The following is a 17565-nucleotide window of genomic DNA, read 5'->3' on the forward strand; positions in this document are numbered from 1 at the left end:
TGTTAAAGGTATGTTAGCAGAGATGTTCGATTGAAAGTGAAAAATAAAAAAAAAATAGTCGAAGCTGATTTTATCTTGTGTAGCTTTGACTAATATGGATTTGAAATTGTGCTGCTTCTGATTAAATAAATATTATATCATATTTCACACCCAACTTTGTGACCACGAAGGTGACGTAGGATTTTCAGACTGATGCCGTGATGACAGGTTTCGGTCAGAGGTCAAGTTTACTGAAAATCCAGAAGGAGGTCATGTAGGTTTTCAGCCCTGCCGCAGGTGTTTTTTCTCAGGAAGGAGATCACTCAGGCTTCTCATACTGATAGCTGCATCCCGTCCTCTCTTCCTCACTCCGCTGCAGCAGGTGCCAGAAGCTGCCGAGATGAAGACGATCCCTCAGAGACAGAAGGCACGTCTGTCTGTCCTCATCCATCCACACTCTGTTTTTATCACCGCATTTCATTCATGTTCATAACCATGACCATCACTGTCTGTGCTGTCAGAGGTTTGAGACATTCAGCAGGAGGGAGAACAGGCTCACAGCAGACAGCCCATAAAACCATGACCAGACTTCAGAGCAAGGCCGAAGACAGAAGACACCAGATTTGGATATGAAGGTGGAATGCTATGTTAGCTGCTAAAGCTAACCAATGCTGTCAGCAGGTTCCATAGTGTAGGAGGCATCACATCTGCTTTACACGCAGGAGGTCCTGGGTTCAATCCCCAGTGGAACCATGAGCTGTTCTCTTCACCTGAAGGTTAATCAGAGGTCCTCTTCCTTAGACTCTAAAACTACAGTTTGTAGGTCAGCATTTTGGCAGTGTTGTTTCCACATGCAGAGTGCAGTGGCAGCACCACAAACACTGAACACGGTGTAATTATGGCAGACGTGCTGGGAGCTCTGATTACCTTCACTCAGGCTGAGGAGAAGAAACTTTGGAGGAGAAAAATAAGAAGAGGCTGGATGTCTGGACTCCTCACTGTGTCTCCATGATGAAGACCAACCCCCTCCTTGTTGGTAAATGGGTGCATGCAGGGTGAGCGGAGAGGTGGGAGGGTGTCAGTACTTTTCAAGGTAGCGGAGATCTGGCCTCTGAAGGTGAAGTTCTGCTGCTCTCAGTCAGACCTTCAGAGATCTTTGGGGAACCATTTCTCTCAACAATATGTGACAGACCTCCAGCTTCTGGACATCATAATAATAAGATTATTAATAACTCTGTAGCTCACATATAAACTAACAATGTGCTTGAATAAAATCTCTGCCTCATGCATCATGTTCAGCTTCATCCTTCATGTGGTGCACTCACCTGCATGTCAGCGTGCAGAGGTGTGTGTGTGTGTGTTTGTTCTCTGTTTGTGTGTAAGCCTGATTAACTGTAACAGAAGGGCGTCTTCAGTAAATGAATGCAAACAGTTCAGTTTGTGTCCACGTTTGACGTCTCGTGTTTCTCTTTCAGGATGACTACATTCCTTATCCGAGGATCGAGGAGGTGAGACCAAACGGAGTCACGTGGGTTTCGTCTGAAGCCACAAACATTTTAACACACCTCAGATAACAGAGCAGCTCATTTTTTAAAAAGCAGAGAGAGGAAGGCTTTCTCATCTTTATTTATATGATGCCAAGCTGACAGCAGCTGCCATCTTAAAGCACTTTTTAGTAAAGACCCTGCAATCTTGGAGAAAAACCAGACTGCAGGGTCTCCTCTGGACCACCTTTATATGATTCACCGTTGAAAAAACAAACGTTCAATTCGCGCACTCTAAAAACACACTTCCTTCTGATTGGCTGGCTGCTGGAAGCCTGCCAACAGGCAGCGTGAGTGCTGGGTGAAGTGTGAGGAATTACTTTTGCATACATTGATCTCATAATATGAACCTTTGGCCCATCAAAGAAAGTTTCTTCTGTGTTTTCATTAATAACTGATCAATAACTAACCCGAGCAGGCTGGTAATCATTTGGCAACAAATAATCAAATAGGAACAAAAGTCAAACGTACAGGTGTGGAGACGGTGGGTGAGGAGATCCCACCTCTGAGCAGGTGTAACATAAATGTGTGTTCCAGGTGTTGGAGAGGGGGGGGCCGTATCCTCAGGTGATCCTGCCTGAGTTTGGAGGTTACTGGATCGAGGATCCTGAGGCTCCTCCTCCCTCTGTAGAGGGCAGAGGGCAGGAGGAGGTGGGGGAGGAGGAAGGAGGACAAGAGGAAGGCATCCCCCCAGGGGATTATGGGTACCGGCTGGATGAGTTCAATGAGGCTGCGCGGGCGTACAGGAAGCACTTCTTGGGCAGGGTGAGGTTTTGACGGTCTTTCCGTGTTAAAGCCATTCTCCATATTTCCTGCCACCTGATTGGTTAACGTCACTCTCTCTGTTTTTCAGGAGCATTTAAACTTCTCGTGCCCGGCCAGCAGCGTGGGAAATCTGCTGCTGTCTGTGAGACACGAGACGGAGAAGGAGCACGAGTACCTCCACGTTATCATCAGGTTGGGTTTTTTTTTTTTACCATTTGATGCTCCCAAAATAACCAGAATGATTTGATAATGAAGATAAGTCTTGGTAGCAGCCTTCTGTTCTTCTAAAGAAATGAAGTTGATAAAAGACCAAATGAGGTCAGTGTGAGCTAAAATAAATCAGGTGCTAAAAGTATATTTTGACTCAGAGTCCACCTACAAAGCTGCTGCTCTCATATGAGTCAGAGCCAGTGTGGTGCTTCACTGGTGCGAATTTTTAGGAGAAACTAAAATAGAGATTTTATAAATAAATTTCAAGTTTAGCCACAACCCAGATGCTGGTCCTGAAGATGTATAAGAGCCAACTGAAGGCCGGCGGGGTGGACGGACGACAACTTCCAGAGAAGAATTTCAAGTCAATGTTTTGTTTTCATTCATTCTTCATTGATGCAACAACATTAACCACTTATCACACCTCAGGTTTCAGGACTATCCAGCAACTGGACTTCTTTTAGGTTCTTGTGAGTCGTTGTCCTACTCCTCCATCATCTGAGTAAAGCGCCTTGAGGCGACGTCTGTTGTGATTTGGCGCTATATAAATAAAATTGAATTGAATTGAGTCATTAAGGTCACAGGGGTCAAGGTGTGAATGGTGGTTAAATCATCTGGGGAGGGATCTCGGGACTCCATTATAGGGTGCTTGACAGTAGGTGTTGCAGGCAGCTACCATCTGTTTAACCCTTAACTGGCAGCAAAAAAATCACCTGACAAAAACTACATAACGCCTTCTGGTTATTATTGGCTCTGAAAAACCCATTTCATAGCCTATTAACTGGCCGCGGCTGGTCTGCCGGCCGAATGAAGTGCATTTTATATGACAGGCTAGACCCTCCCATTTTGATTGACACCTCATTCAGCCAATCATGTTAAGAAATGGGTTTGCTAGAGCCAGTGATACTCAGAGGGCATCACGTAGCTTTGTCAGGTGATTTGGTGCAGCCAGTTACATGATTGGCCGAATGAGGTGTCAATAAAAATGGGAGGGTCTAGCCTGCCATATAAAAGGGACTACAAACGGCCCGTCAGCGGGCCCTGGCCAGTTAAGGGGCTACCACTGGCTGTTGAACAGATGGTAGGGTGGGGCAGTGACTCACAAACATGTCCTGGCATGTCAGGATTACCTCCAAGGTGACAACCCCAATACGTGGGATCGAAGAAAACTGCAGCTGTGGTCCACGTGTGGGCCAAACATTATTTGCTACCTGGTTAAGGGGTCCTGACCAAGTGTCCGAATGTGACTGTGAGCGGTGTGCTAAGCAAAGACTTTTTAAAGCATGACTGTTACGAAATCTAAGCTGCAACGAGAAGCAGGAGGCAAAGAGAAATATGTCATTGTGATTAAATTCCAGCTGTGGATTGGACTGTTCCTCCTATGTTGTGGTTTATGAAATGGTCCAAAAGAGTTCAACTGACTGTATACACAGAAGTAATGAGAGTAAAATCCTGGCTTCAGATTGGTCTGAACACTCAGTTAGACTCATGTGGTTCTCAGCTTTGCCCTGTTGGTAATCCAGGCTTTCCTTCAGGAATCTCTAAATAAGCATTTTAGATTTTTCTAATGTCAAATCTGGGATTCATCCTGAACTCACCCAGTGTCAGTGAATCAGTGATTTATAAGAAATATACAAGTATTTAAGGACTTATTCTCAGACTTTGAGTAACTCTAGTTTCCCACGTCTCTCCTGTTTCTCAGATCTCGGATGAAAAGCATCTACCACAGATTATCTCTGGCAGAGCTGCCGGACATCCCCAGCGTACCGGAGCTGGCCAAGGTAAGCACACCAAACACCACAGAAGAGACAGGGTCAGCCAAAGTCTTAAATTCTACTCCACTTCAATAACCTAGAAGGTGTGCTATGGTTCCATAGTGTAGTGGTTATCACATCTGCTTTACACGCAGAAGGTCCTGGGTTCAATCCCCAGTGGAGCTAATGTGTTTCTTTTAGTTGGACTCTAAACCCACTGTGGTTGTAGCTGTTTGTGGGTTTTGTAGCGTGAGCATCGTTCTAACTGTAACCTCAGTTCTCTTTGTCTGTGGGATGTTTCTCCTGCAGTTGCTGTGCGATGAAGCGGCAGGTTTAAGATTCAGTCCAATCCTCTACCCAAAGGTGAACTCAGACTTAAGGCACACCTGGGCTTTTTCTGCTGAATGACAGAGAACATGATGGTGGGCTGATTTTGTCTGTCTTTGTGTTTCCAGGCGTCTCAGCTAATAGTGAACTATGATGAGCACGAGGTGAACAACACCTTCAAGTTTGGAGTCATTTACCAGAGATTTGGACAGGTACCAACTCACTGACTCTGTACACCTTATGGTCCATCCAATGGCTCTTTGTTTCAATCTCCCTCCTTCTTTCCCACTTATGGACTAATTCAGTGAATCTGTCAGGTCTATATATAGAATAGAATAGAATAGAATAGAATAGAATAGAAAAGAAAAGACTGCCTTTATTGTCATTATACAGAATGTACAAAGAGACTGAAGGGCCACTTCTGTTCACTTCCATGCAGTAGAAATTCACACTTTCTAAAATATAAACTAGAACTCTTGAAAATATACAGAAAATAAAACAATGCATAAAAATATATACACTGTAAAAAATAAAATAAGTATATACATATAATGAAGATGGTGAGTAATGCACTAGTGAATGAATATTGGATATTACACAATATAAGAGTGATAGATATTGTTCAGTATAAATAATATAATATTGCACAGAGATGTGGGTGTTGCACAGTTACGGTGGGTGAGTGTGTGAGTTCAGGGTGGTGATTGCTCTGGTGAAGAAACTGTTCTTGAGTCTGTTTGTTCTGGCTTTGATGCTCCTGTAGCTCCTGCCAGAGGGCAGCAGGTCAGAGGTCAAAGCCAGGGTGTGAGCTGTCCTTGATGATGTTCCTGCTCTGCTGATGCAGCAGGAGGTGTAGATGTCCATCGGGGAGGGGAGAGGGCAGCCAACGATTCTTTGTGCTGTCTTGACTACCCTCTGAAGCCTGACCCTGTCTGCCTCAGTGCAGCTGCCGTACCATACTGTGATACAGTACGTCAGCAGGCTCTCAGTGGATGAGCGGTAGAAGGTCAGCAGCAGGTTTGAGTCCAAGTTGTTCTTCCTGAGGACCCTCAGGAAGTGAAGTCGCTGCTGAGCCTTCTTGATAACAGCTGTGATGTTATCTGACCAAGAGAGATCAGCAGAGATGAGGACACCAAGAAACCTGAAGGTGTGGACCCTCTCCACACGCTCGCTGTTGATGTAGAGGGGAGCTGGGTCAGTCCTGTGCTTCCTGAAGTCGATGATGATCTCTTTGGTTTTCATGGTGTTCAGTACCAGGTTGTTCTCTGAACACCAGGCTGTCAACTTCAAGACCTCCTCTCTGTAAGCTGCCTCATCTCCCTTTGAGATGAGTCCGACCACTGTGGTGTCGTCAGCAAATTTGACGATGAGGTTGTTATTGTGGGCCGGACTGCAGTCATGGGTGTAGAGGCAGTACAGGAGGGGGCTCAGCACACAGCCCTGTGGGGAGCCAGTGCTCAGTGTGCGGGTGGAGGAGAGATGGGGGCCAAGTCTCACAGTCTGGGGCCGGTTGGTTAAGAAGTCCTTGATCCAGGAACATGTGAGAGGGGGGAGGCCCAGGGTGTGCAGTTTGGTGGTGAGAATGTCCGGGATGATTGTGTTGAACGCTGAGCTGTAATCCACAAAGAGCATGCGAGCGTAGCTCTGCTGCTGCTCCAAGTGGCTCAACACAGAGTGGAGAGCTACAGCGATGGCGTCCTCTGTGGATCTGTTTGCACGATATGCAAACTGATGGGTGTCGAAAATGAAAAATAAAAAAATACAAAATGTAGAAAAAGGAGCACCGAAAGGAAGAGCCATGAGCCGCTGCGTCTGTGCGCGCCGCCATCTTGAAAACATATACACTGAAACCTAAAGAGGTGTGTATGAAAAGTACCGCAGGTGTGGTTTAAGATGCTAAAATGGCTCAGCAGTGGTTAATGTTTTTGACTTTACTGATGATATCAGCACTTTCAGGTTTTTATTCATGAACAAAATATTAGCCAGGAATATTTTTTAAAGTACGCCATCATGTTTAATCAGCTCCAAATTTCAGTCCTTTGTTCTTTAACATTAAATATGCACTTCACATCTGAAGGTAGTTTCCCACCTGTGATGGATGTGATGGCTGGGATTGCATATTGTGAGTCTGATGGGGCTGTTGCCTGTCCATCAGGTATCTGAGGAAGAGCTGTTCAGGAATAACGAAGAGACACCAGCGTTCACAGAGTTCCTGCAGCTGCTGGGAGACACGGTCGACCTGCAGGACTTCAAAGGGTGAGAGACAACGAGACAAAGCTGAAAATTATTATGTAAATTTATGTAAAATAAATGTACATGTTGGAGTCTATTGATTTTCTAAATGATTTGGGCAATTATATTCAAGAGAAAATACACCTCCATGCTGATGACACTGTCATTTATATACGGTATATTAACCTTATACCTCTGAACATGTCAAGCGCAACACAACGTACTTCAAAATTGCCACCGTTTGTGGACTTCTCCCAACAAATACCGTAACACCCCCATATGAATGTGAAGTGCAATTTCTGAGCTTTCAGGAACCGTTTGAATTTTTCTGATAGGACAAAAAGGGTCGTGGAGTTACGGCAAAGAGCCAGCTGATCAAAGTTCCTTTGATCAAAGTTTCTTTGATCAGCTGGCTCAGCGCTGATAAGCTACGTCTTAATCAGCTGTAAGGGCAGGGAACCGGCAGGGAACCGGCACTTCAGCGGCGATCACCTGGCATTAAAGGCTTAATGACAGTGTGAAGCTGCTCTGCTGAGATTAAATTTGTTTTTTAATGCTGGAAAAATAAGTTCATGTTCTTCTCAAAGGTTCTTCTGAAGCTGCTTGATGATTCTTCACATCTGATGGTGAAGCAGCCAGAAGACACACAGGCACAGAGGAGTTTCATTTTACCCAAAACTAGACAAAAAAAGACCCCAAAACAAACAACACACACACACTCACACACACACACACACACACACACACACACACACACAGAGAGAGTGATGAAAGTAGTCTGCTTTCAGAAATATTTGGCCCAAAAAGAGTTCAACAAACTGAGACTCTGAGACAACATCAGTATTAACATTTTATAACATGATTATTAAACACTGTTATTGTTATTTCATTGTTTGTCTGCAGTAAAATAATAATAGCATTTGTTACTCTGGGTATTATTATAATATGTTCATGGACTTGATGTTTAAATAGAGGTTAGGTTACAGCTCATGCCTGCTTCCTTCTGTTCCCTGTCAGATTTAAATGGTTTGTGTTTTCAGCTTTATTGGTCCCATCAAACAAAGATAAAAAGATTAAGCTTCTTAACAAACAATCTGCACAACAGAAACCAAAATAAATCAGGAGAGGAGCCAGCTCTTACATCATCACAGATGGCTGAATCTCTCTTATTTACTCCAAAACTGAAAATAGCTTTTATTAACCTTAAAGCAGGTTAGCTGCGGACTGATGGGTCCCTGTTCCCTGTGTGCAGGTTTCGGGGGGGTCTGGACGTGTCTCATGGTCAGACGGGGTCTCAGTCTGTCTACACGGTCCACCGAGAGCAGGAGATCATGTTCCACGTGTCCACCAAACTGCCCTTCACCGAGGGAGACGCCCAGCAGGTAGGCAGCATGAAGACGGCGTGACAGCGATGCAGCAAAACAGAACACAGAATGACTCAGCATGGCAGAGCATCACATGACATGACTCAGCATGTTCCAGCACCATACGGTATGAAGCATGAAAACAGGAGGATGAGCTGTGACTCAACATAAAGCGGCATGAAAAACAGCACACACGAGAGAGACAGCAGCTACACCCGTCAGGTTAGCAGCAGATGGTTTGGCAGGAGCTCAGAACAGGTTGGCTCACTTTAAGGCACATACCTGCAACAGGAAGTCCCATCACCTGCACAGAGAGCATTTCTCTCCCCACAATTACGACACCTCAGTCTACACCAGCAGCACAAACATGGTCCAGTTAGCTGCAGCCACCTGTCAGTCAAAGAGGCCACACCCCTTATAATGCAAACTATAAGCCTTAATCTAATTTAAACAGGTGGGTTATTAAAAAAAAAAGTCTGTAAACATTTGTATTTTTGCTGGAAAGTTTTAACATGGGAGTCTATGGGGACTGACTCACCATGGCGCCTCTGCTGGACGGCAGAGGAACTGCAGGTTCTGGAGCTCCAGTGTTTTGTTTCTTTTACCCAGGAGGCTGCTGCCTGGATCCACACAGACTGTGTGATTGGTTCAGTTTCTCACTGGATAACTTTATATGCAGTGTTTGTCCTTCCATTAACAAATAAAGCACCACTGAGAGGAAACACCAACAGGTTTATATTTACCAGTGTGAGAGAAGGAGTTTGAAGTCAGTGTTGTACATTTATAAACTTTATAAACCAGTAGAAGTTTATGTAACATCACATGAGGTGCAGCAGTGTGACAGGACTCTGTGACTCTGTCCTTCAGCTGCAGAGGAAACGACACATAGGAAATGACATCGTGGCGGTGGTTTTTCAAGAAGAGGCCACGCCCTTTGTCCCAGACATGATTGCCTCTAACTTCCTCCACGCCTTCATCCTGGTGCAGGTGGAGGAGCTGTGCTCCAAGAACACCTCCTACAAGGTACTCACCAGCATCCACCAGCAGGTCTCATACATTTTCCAGCTTTTTTTTGTTTGTTTTTTTTGAGTTTGTTGTATGAAATTTTCTCAGGTTCTCCCAGCGGGTCTTCATGACACACAGTTTCATTCTGTTCCTCTCAGCTTCGTCTGTGATTAAACTGAAGCAGGATTGGATGGAGCCGCTGGGAATGAATGTTATTTGTGGCAAAGCAGAGTTTTAATGTAATTTTGCTTTGTCACATAAATAAAACCTCCTCATGTCTGCTGAAGATGTTCAGCTGCTAAAATGTGAGGAAAGTGGAGCTGAAGCCTGGATTATCCTTCATGGCTCGGCGGGTTAGTGGATGATGAGGATCTGATGGGCTTTCGTTCCATCAGTGACAGTAGAAACTGTTTTGATTGACAGGTTTCCGTCACAGCACGAGAGGACGTACCGCCGTTTGGCCCGCCCCTCCCAAACCCAGCTGTCTTTAAAAAGGTGAGGCTGCTGGACGTCCCATATAAACATGAGACTGATCTGAGAGCTGTGATTAAATCTGCTGTCATTCGTATTTCAGGGTCCAGAGTTCAGAGAGTTTCTTCTCACCAAACTCATTAACGCAGAGCTGGCGTGCTACAAGAGCGACCGCTTCGCCCGACTGGAGGTAGAAACACACCGGATGGCCGTTTGTTGCTTTCTAAAAGCCCACAAACACTTAGCATAACGGGGCCGACTGCAGTGGAAAACTCTGTGAGTGATCTGCCAACAGTGAGCAGCACAAATTAGTGTCTCAGTAACGAGCAGATGATGTAATCTGTTCACAAATATAACTCAGCGATCAGCGACAGGAGGCTGAAGGAGAATCAATATGTTTTAGATAAAAGTGTGAACGCCGTTAGGTGTTGTTGGACTGTGTGATGAGTGTGCAGGATTATTGAAAACAAGTGTGCTCAATAATCAGATTTCCTCGTTAGTATAGTGGACAGTATCTCCGCCTGTCACGCGGAAGACCGGGGTTCGATTCCCCGACGGGGAGTGTTTTGGCTGTGACTGCTGCCTTGGGTTTAGGGGTAGCTCAGTAGGTAGAGCAGGTCACCTGCTGATCGGAAGGTCAGCGGTTCAAATCCTGGCTACTCCAGGCTACATGCCAATGTATCCTTGGGCAAGATACTTAACCCCAAGTTGCTCTCCGACCGTTCTGTCGGAGTATGAATGCGTGTGAGTGTTAGTTAATTAAAAAAAGCACTTAGCTTCGTAAAAATGGAAGTGCTTGTATGAATGAGAGTGCATGGGTGAATGCAAACAGGCTGTATAAGCGCTTTGAGTGCTCATACTGAGTAGAAAAGCGCTATATAAGAAGTAGTCCATTTACCATTTAATCAGCGTGTGACAGCTGGCCTGCAGAACAGCACCTGACATTACTGCCCCTCAGACACTGACTCACCCACGTGCTGAAGACGTTATCGCTGCTGTGTTGCGTTCATAAACGCCTGCATGGCTCTGGGTTTTTATGCATGCTGTGTGAGGCTGCAGATGTTTATTAAAGTCAAAGGAAAGAATGTGACTCGCAGCAACCTGCAGGCGGCAAACAGGTCCTGTGAACAAACAACAGTTTGCAGGGGTCGTGTTGTTCTTCCTTATTGCACCACGTAAACTGTAATGATTCGAGCACACCTGCTCATCAGGACATTTGTGTATGTGTTCCTGCAAAATGTGCTGAATGACACACAGCAGGATGCAGATCTCACACAGGAGCAACGTAGAGACAAAAACAGGGAGCTCTGTGTGTGTGTGTGTGTGTGTGTGTGTGTGTGTGTGTGTGTGTGTGTGTGTGTGTGTGTGTGTGTGTGTGTATTGCTGATTAAAGATCTCTGTGCAGAAATGTTGTCATGTTGTTTAGCCGGAACACCCCCCACCCCACCCCCATACACACAGTACATTCTGCTGTGTTAGCAGCATTACTGTGGGTCTCAGCTTTAATTCAGTCCTATTGTATTTATATACATTTAATTTATAATCGAGGTGCTTTTTTAAAGATTTGGCATGAAGAGAAGACAGAAGCAAATCCTGCTCACAGCTTTGAGACATCCATCAGTGGCAAATGTTGCACTCTCTGTGATTGCATTTGTCTCTGGAAAGTAACACAGTAATTGTGTTTATATGATTCATTAAACTCGCCTCCACAGACTCACTCTCTGAGTGAAACGCCTGCATATATATATATATATATATATATATATATATATATATATATATATATATATATATGTACAGCAGAGTCAAGTCCAAGGATAACTTTTCTCGGCACCTCCTCAGTGAATCCTGACAGCCGCTCCTCAGACGGTGGTGCAGGCAGTAAACCTGGCCCACCTGTTCAGAGCTCTCCCACACCTCTGAACGCCTCTGAACGCCTCCTGCATTTTAGAGAAGTAAGAGAATTCTTTGAAATCCCACCGATGAACTTTCATGAGATTCTGTGCGTCTCCATCAGGAGCGAACCCGCGCCGCCCTGCTGGACAGCCTCCACGACGAGCTGCAGGCACGCTCCCAGAGCATGCTGGGATTAACATGCAGTCTGGAGGAGGAGGGGCGAGGTGAGAACGGACACGCCCACGGAGGACTGCTGGAGTCCATCAAAGTGAGTTTTTACCTCTTCAGAAACTTGTCTGTCTTCTTCTTGATGTTTTATTCCACCTGTCTCAGTTCTCACAAACAAAGTTACATATTTATATAAATGTGCTTATTTATACAAAAAGAGAATTCAAGCCGGTAACAGGAGGTGGTTAGTTTGTATTATTACTCATTACTCTGACCTAAATTTGCTGCTCTTGTATTGAAGTTTGTGTCCCAGTGTGGGTCCATTATTAGCACTTTACATATGACTGGGTAGCATTAGCAATTTATAGCCAACAGTTGGTGTTTTTTCAAGGAAATCGATCACTTTCTGTTGCACTTTGATGAGAGTAAAGGCAGGCTTATTGTGTGTGTGTGTGTGTGTGTGTGTGTGTGTGTGTGTGTGTGTGTGTGTGTGTGTGTGTTGGGGGGGGGGGGGGGGGGGTAAGGGTGCCGCAGCACTCTTGACTTTGGGAACCACTTACTAAGAGTTTCAGTCACAAGCCTTTTATTGTGAAAGGTAAGGACAGGAAGAAGTCAGGTGTCCAGCGACAGTTCTAAATGTCACTTCCTCCATCTCAGAGGGCGATGCGAGGGCGGAGCGTCTCCATGGAGACCATGTCGAGGGGCGGGGCGGGGCTCCCCACCAGTCTGAGTGGGGGGGGTCTGGCACACCTGAATGTAGAGGTGAGAAATAACGATCGGGTTCTACTGGGTTCTTCTGCTGGGTTCTTCTGCTGGGTTCTCCTCCGTTCCTGCTCTCTGCTGTGTGATCACATCTGTAAACAGCTGCTGTCACTGTGCAGCTTCCCATTAACAGCTGGAGTCTTTTTGTTGTCAGTGTAACGTGAAGTCTCCCGTGAAGCGGCGCTCGGGACTTTTTCCTCGCCTGCTGAGCGTCGACAGTCAGACGGAGAAGCACAGCCAGAGGAGGTGAGGCTTCCCTCAGCAGTGAGGCTCCTTTAAACCTGGTAAAAACTTCCTCCACCTGGACAGTACAGTTCAAACCCACCAATCTGCACATCAGCACTGCTGCAGAGGCCCACCCACACAGATCACTACCTTTGGTATGCTGATTGGCTGCTGGAATGAGGTCTCAGTGGGTCTGCTGTGGGAGTGGGAGCCTTCAGGCCTTCTTATGTACTGAATGAAATGATAAAGTGAATTTCAGTGGAGGCCAACATCCTGTTCATTAAAGGTCTGCTAAGAGCTCCTACCTGACTGCAGGACGTTAACTCTGCCTCCTTCTGTCTCTGTCACGACTCCATCAGCCTCTTCAGCGAGCAGAGGAGCTTCGACGGCTGCCACCCGACGCTGGAGGTGAGGCCGGAGCTGCCGTCCAATCCCAGCTCTCCAGAGGCGGGGCAGCGGGACAGGTGTGTGCAACAGAAGCAGCGGCAGTAAGAATTAAAGCAGAGTTCAGGAGACAGGAGCTGATTTTTCAGTTTTTACTGTGAAACATCATCAGGTATTTGTTTATTCACAGGATTCACGTGAAGAAGGAGAGCAGTAAGATTTCCAGGTCGACATCCAGCACCTGCAGCTTCAGCATCCCAGCTGACGACACACACCTGGTGAGACAGGTGAAGCTAGAAAACACCGGTGTTTTTTTTCGGTTGTAGTGTAAGCTTTAGGCAGCCAGTCCAACCCTGGGTGGGTCACAGGTTTGGATGCTTTTAATGATGAAGTTCTCCAGGTGAAGACGTGCCTGAGACAGGTGATGATGAAGAGGGAAGACCCAGAGTCAGGTTCATCTCTCCCCTCTGTGACTCTTTGTGTTGAGGTGCAGCTCTCTGAGAGGACCGCTGCCTCTCACTGTTGGTGACGTCCTGATGTCTGATTCATGCTCCCACCCAGCCGGCAGGCCTCATGATAATCTGTCCTCTCTGTGTCTGTGTCTGCCAGGCTGCGATGGTGGGGGGTCAGAGTTCGGCGCCGCTCATCGTCTGTCGCAGCCCCACAGGTCCGGTCTGCTGCCCACACACCACCACCGTTTCTCTGCTCTCTCCGGACCCGCTCTCACCTCTCGTTTCCTTTCTTCTCTCTCAGAGACGAAAAATAAAAACTCGCCCAGATCCAACCTCAAGTTTCGCTTCGACAAGCTGAGCCACTCGGCGGCAGTAAGTCTGTGTTCGTCTCCTCACAGTGAGAACATCAGCACCTGAGCAGGTGTTACCTGCCGGTGTCTGAATAATAAACTGAGCGCCTCCCGGCCCTCCAACAGCAAACAATGATGTCACTGCTACTTTTTTTGTTCAGCGTATTTTTAATGTATTTTCTGTCAAATTTCTGGTATTTGAAGTGAAGCCCGGCTGAGTGTGAAACCTTCCTCCTTCTGTGTGTTCAGCAGGGACACTGAGCTGTGAGGACGCCGCTGACAGGTGTGTGTTTCCATCAGCCTGCAGCTCTGTGTGTGCTGCTTCTGTGACTGTGTCCCGTCTGATAATTAGAAAGTCTTTATTACTTTTCACGTTCGTTCATGTCATGTTTCTTTGGCCCTGCCTTAGTTTACTTCCTGCTTTATTTTGAAAGTTAGTTCCTCCTGGAGCTTCCTGTGTTTTTACTTCCTGCCTTTGTTGTCGTTCCCGCCGTCGCCGTCGCCCTTGTCGTGGTTGTGTTCAGTTTTCCGTCCGTCTCATTGTCGTCGTGTTCTTTGTTTGTCCTCGTGTGTCGGGCTGTTACTGCGGGATCAGAGCAGAAGCAGCTGACGCTGGTTTCCTGTTGTTTCATCCTCGTCTGTCTCGCTGTTTTCCAGAGAAACATCACAGAGGTTCGGAGGAGGAGGGGGAGGAGCTTCATCTGATGGACTGTCTCACACACACACACACACTCGTAGTCGTCTTTCTGTCTTTGTGAGGACCCTGAATGCAGCTCTCTCCTGTTGTTGTTCCTCACCATCGTCTCATCTTCTGTAAAAACCATAAAATCATTTTGAAGAACACGTTTTCTGTTATTATGAGCATGAATCCATTCTCTCTCTCGTGTGTGTGTGACACTGAACACTTAATTTCATTTTTAGTCGCTTTACAGCAAAATCCTGAACAGAACTTTCATTGTTTGATTCCTGTGATTCATTTAATGTAATAAATGAAAGAGGAGGCTCACTCCTTCACTGTGTGAGCAGCAGGGGAGGAAACAGGAAAGAGCTTTCCTGAGCAGGAGGGTGTCCGTTTTCCCATCCAGCTGTCTGCTATGGGTCCGTGGAGCAGCAGTGAATGCTCAGCTCTCTCTTCAGCCACCTCCTCCAGCTCTTCTAGGAGGACACCGAGGTGTTACCGAGCCAGCTGAGAGACTTTCTCTCTCTGGGTTTTTATGGGGTCTGCCTCGGGCTCTCCTCTCGGTTGGAAATGCCTGAAGGACCTCCCACAGGAGGCATGACCATGGAAAGCACCCAGATTTCTGCTAGCAAGGCTCCTCAAACTGATGCTCAGTCTAGAACTGCTTCCAAGCTTTTCGACCAAACTGAGACTGATGCCGGCGGCAAAGAGCTGCCACCACAGCTATCGACAGGGCAACCACAAGAAATCACCAGTGATCTGGTCCACAGATCCTGATACAGTGTTTTTCCCTGGGACTCACTCCAAACTCCTGCTTTCAACCCTGTTCAATAACTGGTCCTCAGACCTGGCTTTTCCTCTCACCGGCACTGTGCTGTTCTTAGAGACATGGTTGGTTCCTCCACAGGTTCCTGGTCCTTGAGGAGAGTTCCTGTGGTGGAAATGTGGCTTTTATGATCAAAAAATCATCACTGTGCTGGGTTCTCACCAAAATGTGTCCACACAAACACACAAAGACAAGAGCGCACACACAGGTTAGCAAGGGAACACCTGCTCAGAGGGAATCACCTGAGCTCCACCAACCAGGTTCACATAAAGATCTGAGGTCACCTCATGCTGTTTGAGTCAGTTTTCAATAGTTTGATTTTGATTTTGATTTTTTGTCTGATTGAGCTCCATAATTGTGTTTCAGATTTGTGTTCTGTGAATATCAGAGGCTGCAGCTGGCAGATGTTTTCACTGTGATTTTATTAAACTGTATTTATTCAATTAAATGTCTGAAAATAGAGAAAAAGAATCAACTAACGGGGGAAACAGGTTTGTCCCACTTTAAGAGAGTTTTCTCCTGATTGGCTGCTCGTCACAAACAGATCTGTTGGGGGCAGGGGGGTTGTGCCGTATAAGGGCATCCTCTCTCTGTGACATCATGCAGCTCCAGAAGCAGAAAAACAGTGATGAACTGCATGTTTTGAGCTTCAGGCTTACAGGGATCATTGAACATATGCTGAGCTCATCATTAGAACCTTTGTTTGATATGAACGCCCACGCTGGAACAGGGGATCCATGACAGGAAGCAATGAGGAAGAGAAGGGTCCATTTTGACTTTCAGAGCTGGTTCGTCTGTCCATGTGCTCGACTTTCAAACTCTGTGGTTTTTAAAGTTCATGCACCTGATAAAGAATCGTCCTTTTACTGAGGAACAGAAGATTAAAGCCACAGTGGTGCAGCGTGTGGAGGTTCCTGCTGCAGAGATCACTGAACGCCCACCAGGTAAACTCTGTGTCCTTCAGAGGGATGCAGGTGCTTCCTCCCTCTCCTGAACACAGGCAGAGTTTAACCTTCTGAGATCAGACAGAAAGCATCCACCCAACAACTGCAGGGCAGCCCTCAGAGAGATGGAGTTGCTGGAGGTGTTTGGATCAGGACTGATGGACATTTGCACTAACCTGTCTGTGTTCACGCCCTCCACCAGAAGCACATCTGAGTTCAAGTTTTCAAAATAAAAGTTCTGCTTTTCTGGAAAATGGTGTCACTGTGTGTGTCTGATATAAAGTATTTGTTTCATTGATGTGATCCTGTGTGTGTGTGTGTGTGTGTGTGTGTGTGTGTGTGCGCGCGCGCGCGTGTTCTGTAAAACTGAACATTTGGAGAAAAACACAAATTTGATGTCGGCACATGAATGAAGCTTCTTTCCGTCGTGATTCGATTTTTCAGCCGAACACTAAAATCAATAAACCTGATTTATTTTTAGTCTCCGCATTAATTTTTTTCTACACAAATTGAACACAAAAATAATCCCAAAGTTTTTCACATACACTGAAACCAGCTGTGCTACCTGTTACGTTGCATTCATGCGCAGTTGGAGATTCAGAGCCAGAGGTTAAAGTTCAGAGGAGACACCAAAAAGTATTGAAATTGTTTCTATTTTCTTCTTTGTTCTTTTTGGATTAGTTAAATAATTTATTATTTTTCTTCTTTGTATGATTCTCCATGGTTTCTAGTTTATTTGCATATTTATAGCTGATGATCCATAAATAAACAGTCAAGTAAATAAAAAAGCAAAATAAAAAGTTTAATCCTTAAAGAAATCAAACTTTGCTGTTAAATGGACAAATACATGTTTTTATCATACATTTTTATTTAGTTCTGTTTTTTAATCCTTTCTTATTATTTATTTATTATTTGGAATTCTGACATTATTTTACTATTTTATCATGGTCCCTTTATTCTTTATTTAGTAATACATTTATCTATTTAGACATTAATACTTTTTTCTTTCTTTTACATTTTTTAGATTATTTTTAGACATGAACACTTTTTCTTACATATTTATTTATTCAGGCCTTTTTTTTTGCTTTTCCTTATTATTTAGACATGAATACTTTTTCATGTAGAGACTTCTATGGACATTGCATTTTTTTAAAATGTAGAAATGTATTTATTTAGAATTAAATTTAGACAAAGACATTTATTTGTTTTTCTTATTAATTTAGATATT

The 17565-nt window shown here is 45.3% G+C and overlaps 1 protein-coding gene and 3 non-coding genes across 4 annotated transcripts; all 4 read left to right on the top strand.

Annotated features, from left to right (window-relative positions):
* Positions 1-210: 210 nt before the first annotated feature.
* On the top strand, positions 211-17048 carry LOC115792496 (rap1 GTPase-activating protein 2-like). Its single transcript, XM_030747052.1, has 21 exons — positions 211-406; positions 1455-1487; positions 2061-2288; positions 2377-2480; positions 4201-4279; positions 4562-4615; positions 4708-4791; positions 6735-6835; positions 8064-8193; positions 9043-9198; positions 9604-9675; positions 9755-9841; positions 11669-11815; positions 12373-12477; positions 12632-12723; positions 13062-13166; positions 13277-13373; positions 13696-13753; positions 13840-13910; positions 14138-14171; positions 14546-17048. The coding sequence occupies exons 1-20, from the start codon at positions 380-382 to the stop codon at positions 14147-14149; spliced, it is 1842 nt and encodes a 613-aa protein (XP_030602912.1). The 5' UTR covers positions 211-379; the 3' UTR covers positions 14150-14171; positions 14546-17048.
* trnav-uac (transfer RNA valine (anticodon UAC)) lies at positions 660-732 on the top strand. Its single transcript has one exon. It is a non-coding gene; the product is annotated as a tRNA-Val (tRNA).
* Positions 4366-4438, top strand: trnav-uac (transfer RNA valine (anticodon UAC)). The gene has a single exon. It is a non-coding gene; the product is annotated as a tRNA-Val (tRNA).
* On the top strand, positions 10142-10213 carry trnad-guc (transfer RNA aspartic acid (anticodon GUC)). Its single transcript has one exon. It is a non-coding gene; the product is annotated as a tRNA-Asp (tRNA).
* Positions 17049-17565: the final 517 nt, after the last annotated feature.

This window comes from Archocentrus centrarchus, chromosome 14, assembly GCF_007364275.1.
Source record: "Archocentrus centrarchus isolate MPI-CPG fArcCen1 chromosome 14, fArcCen1, whole genome shotgun sequence".
NCBI classification, from domain to species: Eukaryota; Metazoa; Chordata; class Actinopteri; order Cichliformes; family Cichlidae; genus Archocentrus; species Archocentrus centrarchus.